This window comes from Microtus oregoni, unplaced genomic scaffold, assembly GCF_018167655.1.
Source record: "Microtus oregoni isolate MIOR12 unplaced genomic scaffold, Mior012 000055F_ref0000237, whole genome shotgun sequence".
In the NCBI taxonomy this organism is placed as follows: domain Eukaryota; kingdom Metazoa; phylum Chordata; class Mammalia; order Rodentia; family Cricetidae; genus Microtus; species Microtus oregoni.
In genome coordinates this window covers 12,546,836-12,558,872 of record NW_024543831.1, presented here as the reverse complement: position 1 = coordinate 12,558,872, position 12,037 = coordinate 12,546,836, and the positions used below count along the sequence as shown (strand labels likewise).

Genomic DNA, 12,037 nt, shown 5'->3' with positions numbered 1-12,037 from the left:
CCTTCCTCCTTTCTCCTGACCTCTTTTCCACTCTCTCTCCTTTTGCTTTTTCCCCCTGTGTTTCCCTTCTTTCCCCTATTCCCCTTTTTTTCTCTTCCTCCTCTTTTCTATCTTCTTTCTCTTCCTATCCTTTCATTCCCCTTCCCCATTTTCTTTCCCTACCTTCCTTTATCTCCCATTTCCTTTCCCTTTTCTTTTCTTCTCTTTTTTCTTTTCTCTCCTATTCCTTTCCTTCCCTTTCTCAGTGGATATTGAAACCAAAGTCTTACACGACAAGCCAATACAACCCTGAGTTGTCCACAGCTGCTTCATCATCCTCATCATCCTTATCATCCTCCTCCTCATCATCTTAAGACAGTATCTCTCTGTGTGGCTCTCTCTGACCCTGAACATTCAACAGTCCTCCTGCCTCTGCTTTCCTGAGTGCTGGGATTATGGTTGGGCCCTACCATACTCTTTTGTATGTCCTTGTACTCATTTTCCTACTACTTTGGCCTTTGGCAATCACTTACTTTTGGTAGCTTGTGAGTCCAGGTCATAAAACTACCTCCCAGAGTTTAGGTCAGAAGCCACAGCATAGCAAAAGAAACAGAAAATTTCTTATCTGCTGAGCTATGGAATAAATTCATATGTGCTTTTCGAGTCATGTTCTTTATTCTTCTGCCTCTCTTGTCCTAATTATCTATAATTTCTTAGCTCTAATTCTTTATGTATTAAAATAAAATATAAAAAAATTTAATAAAATAAATTAAGCTTTATTTATTAAAATACAATTGAAATGCCACTATATTTTCCCTTTTTGTCTGAAATAAAGAAAAACGCTAAAATTATAATAAGAAAACTATATACAATAAGTAAAATGTCTATATACCATATATACAGGCAATAAATACCTCAACAGTGTAATTCTTTTATCCTAATTGTCTATAATTTCTTAGCTCTAATTCTTTAGTTCCAGTTCTGTAGTTCTAAATCTTTTTCTAATTCTCTGTTTCAATTCTTTCTACTTCTCTGTTCACCTAGCTTAAATACATTTTTTACAGAATGCTTGAAGCAATAATAAAAAAATTACAAGAGTTCCATCTCATTGGTGAAAAGCACATTCCTTTGGATCAGTGATAAGGGCAGAGCCCTTTACCATGGCAATGCAATTTCAAGGTTTCTGGAGATCAGGGACATGGTACCCAGAGAGATAGGCTATGAGACATAGTTCTTTTGTTTGCTAGACTTGGCAAATGAAGAATTGTCATGAATTTTTAGGCTTATGTTAATAACCTTGGTTAGACACTTGCAGCCCTTGAACTTGTGCATAGCTGTAAAGTTTTAAACTTAAGGATTCATTTACAAAACCCTTTAGTCTAGTTTGAACTTGCTCTGAGGTGAAAGTGAGGTAATTGTGTGCAGTTAGTCTGAGAAAAAGGAACAAAACAGGCTTTTAAGTGCCTCACAGTCCTCATGGGACAATAGATCTAGTTATAAAACATATCTTAGTATATTTCCATATATCAGAATCATACAGAATAATGAGAAGTCATCTTCCTGACCATCCACAGATATATGTGTGCTCAGTAGATGTGATATTTTCCCATGTTAAACACACAAGCATTGGGGAAACACCCAAAACTATTTTAGTGTCCCAATATCCCCCTCTATAACACAGCCCTAATGACCTAACTGCCTTCCACTAGACAGTATGTCCTATAAACTCCACTAATTCCCAAGAGTGCTTAGACCGGTGCATGTGCCTATAGGAATATGACCTCTATGGGACATTCATGATCCAAACTGTTGACACTTTTCAATACTAAAGAAAAATATGTTTATTGCTGTTATCTCATTTCAACATATTAACAGGGTTGAGCAAGGAGGAGTGGATATAAAGATCATAAAAGTATATGATAATTTTGTATTCATTTGTGTGTTGTGTTTTTTAGGGGGTATTTTTATTTTGTTTTTATCTGTAGTCAAGAATTGTGTCTGGTAAACTAACTTCCATAAATGGAAGAGAAATACTGTCTTACATATAAAAATTGAGTTTGCTTACCTTTGGGAAACTCTCCAGGGAGTCCTTCAGACTAAAATGGCTAAGTGGTCTACGTGGAAGAAGAAGCAGGAAGATAAGAGTCAGAGGTGCTTGACAACTCCAAGGAAGCAGTATCTTTTTAGACATAACAGGGATGATAAACATATGAATTCATAGAGACTATGACAACATGCTTATGAGTTGTACAAGTGCTGTGGGATAACCGTTTGGTATGCTATGACTATATGTTACTCTCATTGGTTGATACTTTGGCCAATAGCAAGGCATAATATAGCCTGGTTCCCGCAGTTGTTAAGTCCCAAAGAAATCACACAGAGGTCTACATTCATCATAAACTGATTGGCCCATTAGCTCTGGCTTCTTATTAACTCTTATAACTTATATTAGCCCATTTTTGTAGTATATGTTAGCCATATGGCAAAGTACCTTTTTTTCAGCGAGGCAGTCACATTTTGCTTCTTTTTTGGTGGGCTCACAACTCCAGAGAGAGCTTCCTCCTTCCCAGAATTCTCCTGTTCTCATTGCTTGCCTCTACTTCCTGTCTGGTTGTCCCACCTATACTTCTTGCCTGGCTACTGGCCAATCAGTATTTATTTAAAACATAATTGATAGAATACAGAATTGTCCCACACCACTTCTCTCTCTCTCTCTTTTTAAACAAAGGAAAAAATACATAGTCCATTTTTTGGAAATGTGGGTATAGTTTTCCAGTCTACTTCCTGCTGGTTGGGGGTGCTCATAATCTTATGGGGACCTAAAGAAAATTTAGAATTATGATTAAGTCCTGACTGGAGTATCCTGTGAGTCTTGATCATCTCAGGCAGCAGTCTTGAATCTGTTCTGGATGTAGAACTCTGACATCTGGGCCGTCTGTACCTACCAGAGATTTCTCAGGTGATCTTCCTTGATCAAACCTGATTTTTCTTAACTCAGAATGAACCCACAGCCTCTCATTTCCTATGGAAACAAAAGCAAAATCTCTTCTCCAAAGTAACGTACCTTTTGATTCAATTTTGAAGCATTTATAAGCAAATATCTTTTAGCAGCTGTTGCTCCTTCCTCAGCATTCAAACAATTCAAAGAGAGCATAATAACATACAGTATCAAGATTCTCTGTATACTTTTCATCTTTACGTGGCTTTATTTTAACCTCTATTTCTTTTATTTTTACTTTTACTTTTTGAGACATGTTCTCTGTATGTCTTTGGCTGTCCTGGAACTCCCTCTTTAGACCAGGCTGTCTTTGAACTCACAGAGATCCACCTGACTCTACTTCCCAAGTGCTTGGATTAAAGGTGTGTGCTACCACACCTTGAACTCATGGAGATCTGTCTGCTTCTGTCTCCCAGGCATTGGGATTAAAGGTGTGTGCTACCACACCTTGAACTCACAGAGGTCCCTCTACGTCTGCCTCCCAAGTGTTGGGATTAAAGGTGTATTCCAACATACCCAACTACCTCTCTTTCTTCTTTTTATTTTAAGGACTTCAACCTTTTCCCTTACTCTCCCAAGCTTGCATATATATTTTAACATACTATAAAACATTTAGAAGTTTTCTTCATCTTTGAATCTCTCTTTATTGTATATCTCTCTTTTTCTGACCACGTGAGTTTTTAATTTGCTAAGCAATATGGGTAGGATTAAAGCTGTGGCTTTGACAGCTGAATCCAGCCCATTCCTTAGCTTTCTAAGTTTCCAGCCTTGTGGTGGAGGTACTGGCTGTAGCCATGTTTATTGCTACAACTCTATGGCGTTTCAAGGTCCCTGCCAGCAAGCAAACTGCATAAGTCTGATCACAAACCACACTCAAATACTCTGTAGCAGAAACTCTTCCCTGAAAGATTCAGAGTTTCTGCTGGCAGGATGGTGCAGAAAGCCACCATTTTAAAATGGCATGGCTTTTTATTTATTTATTTTAGTACTGCTGAAAACCAAAAAGCATGCGGTCAGCTTTTCATCAACACTGTGTAAGGGTTTCTTGGCAGGACCTCTTAAAAGAGCTGCAAGGTTTTGCAGCTAAAGCTGAGTCAGGAAGCCTCTCTTAAATGTGAGCACTTGCCTCTAGCAAGCAGAGGCCACCTGAGAAAATGCTACTATCAATTAGCCATGCTTAAATCTATTCTTTTCATCTAGAATTACTTCCCAAGTAATTTATGTGGATGCATTTGTCCATGTGGGTGCCGTTTGTTGTTGAGGGTTTCTGTCCTGCCCAGTTCCCACAGTCGTTAAGTTCCAAAGAAATCACACAGAGGTCTACATTAATCATAAACTGATTGGCCCTTTAGCTCAGGCTTCTTATTAACTCTTATAACTTATATCTGTTAGCCACATGGCTTGGTACCTTTTTTCAGCAAGGCATTCACATCTTGCTTCTTCTATGACGGGCTCACGACTCCATAGAGAGCTTCCTTCTTCCCAGAATTCTCCTGTTTTCATTGCCCTGCCTCTACTTCCTGTCTGGTTGTCCTGCCTATACTTCCTGCCTGGCTACTGGCCAATCAGCATTTATTTAAAACATAATTGACAAAATACAGAATTGTCCCACACCAGAAATGGGTTAAATTAGGATGTAAGAGTTAGCCAATAAGAAGCTAGAGCTAATGTACAAAGCATTGATTTAATTAATACTGTTTCTTTGTGGTTATTTTGGGAGTCTTGGCAACTGGGAAATGAACAAGCAGCCTCCCTACAACACTTCTACATGTTGATACCTAGTGATGCATTACCATTTTTTTGAATATGCTTTCTTTTATCATTTTATATTTTTGGTTTCTTTGTCAAAAGTCAGGTGTTCGTAGTTGTGTGGATTGATATCTAGGTCTTCAATTCAGATACATTGGTCCTCCTGTCTGTTTTTATGCCAATACCAGGCTGTTTTCATTGCTGTAGCTCTATAATAGAGTTTGAAGTCAAGGATGGTGATGCCTCCGGAAATTTCTTTATTGTACAGGATTGTTTTGGCTATCATAGTTTTTTTGCTTTTCCATATGTAGTTGAGTACTGTTCTTTCGAGGTCTGTGGAAAATTTTGCTGTGATTTTGATGGGCATTGCATTCAATCTGTAGATTGCTTTCAGTAAGATTTCCATTCTTACTGTGTTAATTCTACCTACCCAAGAAAATGGGAGATATTTCCGTTTTCTGGTGTCTTTTTCAATTTCTTTCTTCAAAGATTTAACATTCTTTTCATACATGTCTTTCACTTGTTTGGTTAGAGTTATCCCTGAGATATATACAGCAAGCCAACAGCCAACATCAAACTAAATGGAGGGAAACTCAAAGTGATCCCACTGAAATCAGGAACAAGACAAGGCTGTCCACTCTTTTCATATCTATTCAATATAATACTTGAAGTTCTAGCTAGAGCAATAAGAAAACAAAAGGAGATCAAGGGATACAAATTGAAAAAGAAGAAGTCAAACTCTCACTATTTGTTGATAATATAATAGTATACATAAGTGACCCCAGTTATTCTACTAGGGAACTTCTACAACTCATAAGCACCTTTAGTAATGTGATAGGATACAAGACTATCTAAAAAAAAAATTCAGTAGCTCTCCTTTATACATATGATAAATGGGCTAAGAAAGCAAGCAAGCAGAGAAACATCACCCTTCACAATAGACTATGTATTTCTTACGGTACATAGAAAGTTAGCCACCTCAACTCTTCTGTTGTAATCATATAGTCTTTCAGATTTAATCGCCGTGATTCTTTACTTGGAAGTGTTCTTATTGAATCAGATCTGTATCTTCTGGGGAATGTGTGTTTCCATTCTCTCAGGATAGCATTGATGTCATTTGAGGAAGGGATTTTAAAAATGAACCAATTAGTCACATTTAACAGCATGATACTGCACTGAGAAAGGAACAAAAGGATTATTATATAATTATATAATTGGCCATGAAATAACTAATAATGCTAAATCGCCTTTTCTCTTTAGGGCTAAAGAATACGAGAGTTTAATGGAAACCAAAAATTCTGGCTCCGATTCACCTTATAAAGCAAAGTAAGTATTTTATCCCATATTTTATTTAAGTTTCTCCTTGGTTTCTGCCTCTAATTAAAAGAATTGTTTCTGAACAATCATATTGTTGCTGAGGAAATTGGGATTCCCTTTAGGGTTCTTAGTCTTGTTAATAAAACAAATTTACAAATGGCTTCAAATAGATTCTTGAAAATGATTTTATTAGAATATGATATAAAAACACAAGTTAAAAAGAGCAGAAATGATGCAGTGTCTGCTCCCAATATAATGAAAGTGTCCCAAAAAAAGACATCCTAAAGGTCATTGAAAAATTCACAAATGCTTGCAGATAAAATAAGGAGATTAAATAACACATGGCTCAGCTGTGATGTCTAAGAAGAAATTTTTAATTCTTTTGAAATGAATGGAAACTTAAATAATGCAATCCGAATCTGTGGGGTGCAGTGAAAAAGGCTAGAAGGGAACTAATAGTACCAGATGAACATGGGGAAAGAAGGTCTAAACTGAGTTCTCTGCACTCCTACCTTCAGACACTATAAAGAAGAATAGTGAGCTTAAACAGAAAAAAATAAATTCTTGGAATTGGAAGAAGTAGTTTTCAGTGGAAACCGAAATAAATTCTCATTGGAGGGAGGAGAGAATCCATCAGCTGGTGCTTTTTAAAGATGAAATTGTAATTTGTCTCCAGGTCGATCTCCTTTGTGTAGTAGGTCCACGTACCTCTGCTGCACCCGCTGTTTCCTTTTGATGATCTGATGCCTGGAGATTGATAGGAGAATACTACACCCTGGGAATCAAATATGTGTTGGTGATTCAGATGGAGGAATGTAGTGTACCAGTGGAGTGCCAATCACTAATGCTAGTCACTTTGTAGAATAGGGTGAAAACAGCTGGGAAGCTGTTCAGGCTGTGGGTGATAATGGAAAGTCACTCCCATTTCAGTAGCAAACAGTCACAAGTATATTTTAAGAACAGAAAATTTCAGAAAGAGAAACTGAGGGAGAGAAAGATTATTTAGTACTTGCAGCTATCCAAGCTGCAGGGAGTAGATACTGAGACAAAAGAAACAAACCAAGAGCCTCAAAAATGTATATTGTAATTTCAGCTGTGAACTACTAATCTAGACCAAATTGAAACCAGAAAATTTAGTGATCAGAATGAAAAAAGAGAGATCTTCAGGCTGTATAATGACAGAAGAGACAAAGATAAAGTGAGCAGTACCAAGATCAGCATTCACCTCATTACTAAGCTGATTTGCTGTTCAAAAACACATATGTCCTGAAGTCTGTGTAGCAAAATAATTGAAATTATAATAACATAATTTTCCAAACAGAGAAAAACTGAGGACTATATAAGTTAGATGCTGAGTTTTACAGGATCTTCAAAGATGAACTAGCACCATATCTTCTCATACTATTCCATGAAATAATGAAGGAACAATTCCAGACTTAGATAAAGATACAATAACTCAGAATAAAAACATCAACAAATTTAATTAATATGCACAGATGTAAAATTCTTCCAAAAAGTACTTATAAACCAAGTTTATTAACACATTAAAAATCATAGATCATGGTCAGTGTTGACTGAGTTTTCTATCCTGCCCAGTTCCCATAGTCATTAAGTCCCAAAGAAATCACACAGAATTCTACATTAACTATAAACTGATTAGCCCCTTAGCTTCTTTTAACTCTTATAACTTATATTAAGCCCATTATTCTTGTCCATGTTAGCCACGTGGCTTGGTACCTTTTTTGGTGAAGCAGTTACATCTTGCTTGCTCTGTAGCTGGGTAAGGAGTACAGACAAAGCTTTCCTCTTTCCGGAATTCTCCTGTTCTCATTGACCCACCTCTACTTCCTGGCTGGTTGTCCTGCCTATAATTCCTGCCTGGCTACTGGCCAATCAGTGTTTATTCAAAATATAATTGACAGAACACAGACCATTGTCCCATACCAGATCAACTTGAATTCCTTACAGTAATTTAAGGATGGTTCAACATATGTGGCATGATAAATATAATATAATATAATATAATATAATATAATATAATATATAAGCATAATAATGGACAATAGTCAGTTATCTTGTTAAAAGATGGAGAAAAAGCTTTTGACAAAATCCAACTTTCTGTCTTGATAAAGGCCCTCAAGAAACAAGGAGTAGGATAATACCTCAATACATTAAAGGTTCTGTGTGGCAGACCTGTAGCTGAAGTTGTATTCATGGTGAAAATAAAACATTTTCTCTTAAGTCAGCATCCACTATCACTTCTCTTTCTGAAGATGTAGGGGGCAGGAGAAGATCAGGAGGAATTCTTAGCTATTAATAAAAAGGTATGAAAAATAAATAAGAGGGATACAAAAAAGGAACCAAATTCCCCTGTTTGCAAGTGATATAATCCTATCATTGAAAGCCCCTAAAAATAGTAACAGAATATTCTTAGATGTTCTAAATACTTGAAGGACACAAAATGAGCTTACAGATTGGTAACTTTTCTATATACCAATAACTAACTCACAGTAATCTTTAAAATATTAAACACCTAGTCATAAACTTAACCAGACATTAAAGACCTCCATAGAGGAAACTATCAGGCACTGAAAAATGAGACTGAAGAAGACACTGGAATATGCAGACATCTCACTTGTTCATGGTTTGACATACTGTTGTTAAAATTGCCATGTTACTAAATCAGTATACAAATCTAATGCAATCTCAGTCAAAATAGCACAGAAGTAGAACAACATTCTAAATTTCATATGGAAACAACAAAGACCTTGAATAGCGATATAAATCCTGGACTATAAACCCTGTTGGATGTATCACAACACCTGCTTTCATACTATATTAACAAAACCACCATGGTCCAGGAATAAAAGCACACATATAGACTATTGAATAGCATTGTTGATCCAGAAGTAAGCCTAAAGAACTATTCTTTCTTCTCTAAGATACCAAAAAAGACATAGGCAAGAAAGTCTATCTAGCTCAAAGTGCTAGGAAAACAGGCTATTGAGATGTAAAGACTAATCCTAAATTCCTACCCCTCCTAACCCAGTAAAAAAATCAATTAAAAATGTGTGGAGGAAACCAAAATTCAAAATCTTACTTTAACAATGGCAGAAATTTGAAATTGCTATAAGAAAACATTGGGAATCCCTTCTAGATAATAGGAGAGGCAATGATTGTCCAAATAGAATTTCACTATCTCAGAGAGTAAGATCAAGAATTGACAAATGAGATCTCTTGAAATTAAAAGGAAAACTTTTGCAAAGGAAACAATAAAGATAGCCTACAAAATATAAGAAATTCGTTACCAACTTTGTATTTGATGGGATTTATTTCTAGAAGACCAAATAATCCTATCAACAAAAATGGACAGTAGACCTGAGCAGATGCTTTTCAACATGGAAAAGTACACCTGAGACACACACACACACACACACACACACACACACACACACACACATATATATATGATACTTTACAGTATCTTCATCTATTTTGTATTGGCAAAATTATACTGAGATTCTCTCCTTGTTGGAATGGCTGTCACCAAAAAAGTAAAAATAAAAAAAATAATATGTAGGAAAAAGAAACACTTATTCAATGTATATGGGAAGTAAATGAGTCTAGCCAATTTGAAACTCATTATGAAGGCTTCTCAGAGAACTAAGATAGACATTTGACATGATTACCTATACCAGTCAGGTTGTTTGGAGGATTGCTCTATCCTCACCGTTGTCATGGTACAGTTCATCATAACCATGCTTATAACTTAGCATCAACTCAACTGACATCTTTAAAACTGTGATATAAAAAAAAAACCAAAACTATGTTATAAACAATGGGGAGTTTTATTCAGCCATGAAGGATTAAACAGTGGTACTGGTGGTAAAGTTAATGAAACTAAAGCTCTTTGTTTTAAATGTTTCTTTTGTGGAATCTAGTGTGAAAAAATATGGAAGGGAAAGTGTACAGAGTAAAGCCAGATTGAAAGAGATAGAGAGACAGAGTAGGCACAGTCAGAGAGAAGCCATGTAGCCACCAGAGGAAAAAGACTTGAGCTGCCAGTTGGAACTTTGCTGGTAGGCCATCAGCCTCATGGTAAAATATAAAATAATAGAAATAGGTTAATTTAAGATATAAGAGCTAGCTAGCAATACACCTAAGTGATTGACCAAACAGTGATTTAAATAATATAGTTTCTGTGTGTGGTTATTTCAAATCTGGGCAGCCAGGAACAAACAAGCAGCCTCCGACTACAAATTGGTGCACCAGTGTGGAGCTGACTACATCCATGTAAAACCTGAGAAAGCTTGGAAAGGAATTCTAGACACAAATGAACAGAGTTAAGCATGACTTCTTGGTAGCAGCATTTTATCCGGTGGGCTCTGTTTGCTAGAAGCAAGCAGAGACACGATTCTTTTAAGAGAAGGCTTTCTGACTCAGTAGTAGCAGCAACAACTGCATGGCTACTTTTTAGAAGGTTTCCTGATTTTGGCTAGTTGCACGAAAAACTCTGACTCTTTCAGGAGGTCTGGCTACAGAACATTAAATGGGATTTTTGAACAGAGTGCTACAACTTTGCTTACTGCCAACACAGACCTGCTGTGACCCAACCCTGGATCTGGTCCACAGAGAATTTGGCTCTCAAAGGCAATGAATATTCATGCCTCTGCCATCTTGGACTGAGTGGAGGCAACAGGCAGTGCTTCGGAGTTGATTTTAGGTTTAGTAGGATTTTTTGTATTATTTCATTGTTTAGGTAGCCTTACCTGAACTGGAGCTCACTGCATGAACCATACTGCAGTGAACTTAACAATGATTCTCTTGTTTCTGAATGCTGAGATACAGGCATGCATCATAATGCTTAGTTCAGAGATTTTCATTGTTGGTCTTTTCCAAAAATTACTTTTGCATGTGTTAGAAGCTAGGTATGGTGGCATATACCTTTAATCTGAGCACTCTGGAGGCAGAGGTAGGCAGATCTCATGAAATACAAGACCAGCCTGATCTACATAATGAGTTCTAGACCAGCCACAGGTATAATAAGGCCCTATGTCAAAAAAAAAAAAAAAGGAAAAAAGAGAGAGCTTATTTTTTTCATGTGCTTCTAAATTTTTTGGTATTTGTCTTAAATAATATCTATGAATTTTAATTTTTGTTTTAATTCAAGTTACTTAAAAATAATTTAAAAATAGTTAATAAGTATAAAGTTTTTACTAATAGTTTTAGTTAATTATAATTTGTATATCATTAATTGATTTCCAACTTTAAAGTTTGGATTTTCCTTTCTTGTATAAGTCAATCAGCATTATAACTATCCTTGTTTGAAAAGTGTATTACTACTCACTGATTACAATGTAGTTTCTAATATAGTCATACAGGCAGATACTTTCTGTATGTTCTTCAATATTAACATTGGGAAAAATTTCAAAAGTTCTAAACACCTTGGAAAATTATATAAGTTTTATACATCCTCCAACTATTTAGTTTATTTGACATATTTGTCTTTGCATTCTTTTATTATCAGTTCATCAGATTTTGAGGCAGAAAAGTAAGGCGAATATGTTCATATTTTTCTCTTCAGTTCCTCAGGATACATACTATAAATACAGTCTATCATTTGTTTAGTTTTTTGGAACTTTTTAGGTAGGTTTTACCTATTAAGTGTAAATAATCATATAAGTTATGAATTTTGATAAATGCATATACCAGTATAACACGTACTGTCACGATACTCTTAAATGTTAGATTAATATTTATCAAATTTTATATTTCTTCAGTAGTTAAAAATTGTTCCTTCTCTTCAATCTCCCTATTCAATTTACAACAAAATTCTGTCTAGTTACAGGTAAGTTCAGTACAGAGTAAAATTTCTGTTATTTCAGTTTTAAATTTTGTTCTAGAACCTTTGAATGTTTCATTAATGTAATGATTTGAGCTAAAGACTAATTTTAAAGATATTTTTCTTTCTATTTTGATTACATTTCTACTGTA

General features: G+C 35.7%; 1 protein-coding gene across 1 annotated transcript in view; it reads left to right on the top strand.

The window, feature by feature from the left end:
• The window catches only part of Scaper (S-phase cyclin A associated protein in the ER), a 343,723-nt gene that overhangs the window by 158,786 nt on the left and 172,900 nt on the right, over positions 1 to 12,037 (top strand). Inside the window, exon 22 of the mRNA XM_041638504.1 lies at positions 5,987 to 6,052. Coding sequence (XP_041494438.1) covers positions 5,987 to 6,052 — 66 coding nt within the window. The remainder of the gene's footprint in view (positions 1 to 5,986; positions 6,053 to 12,037) is intronic.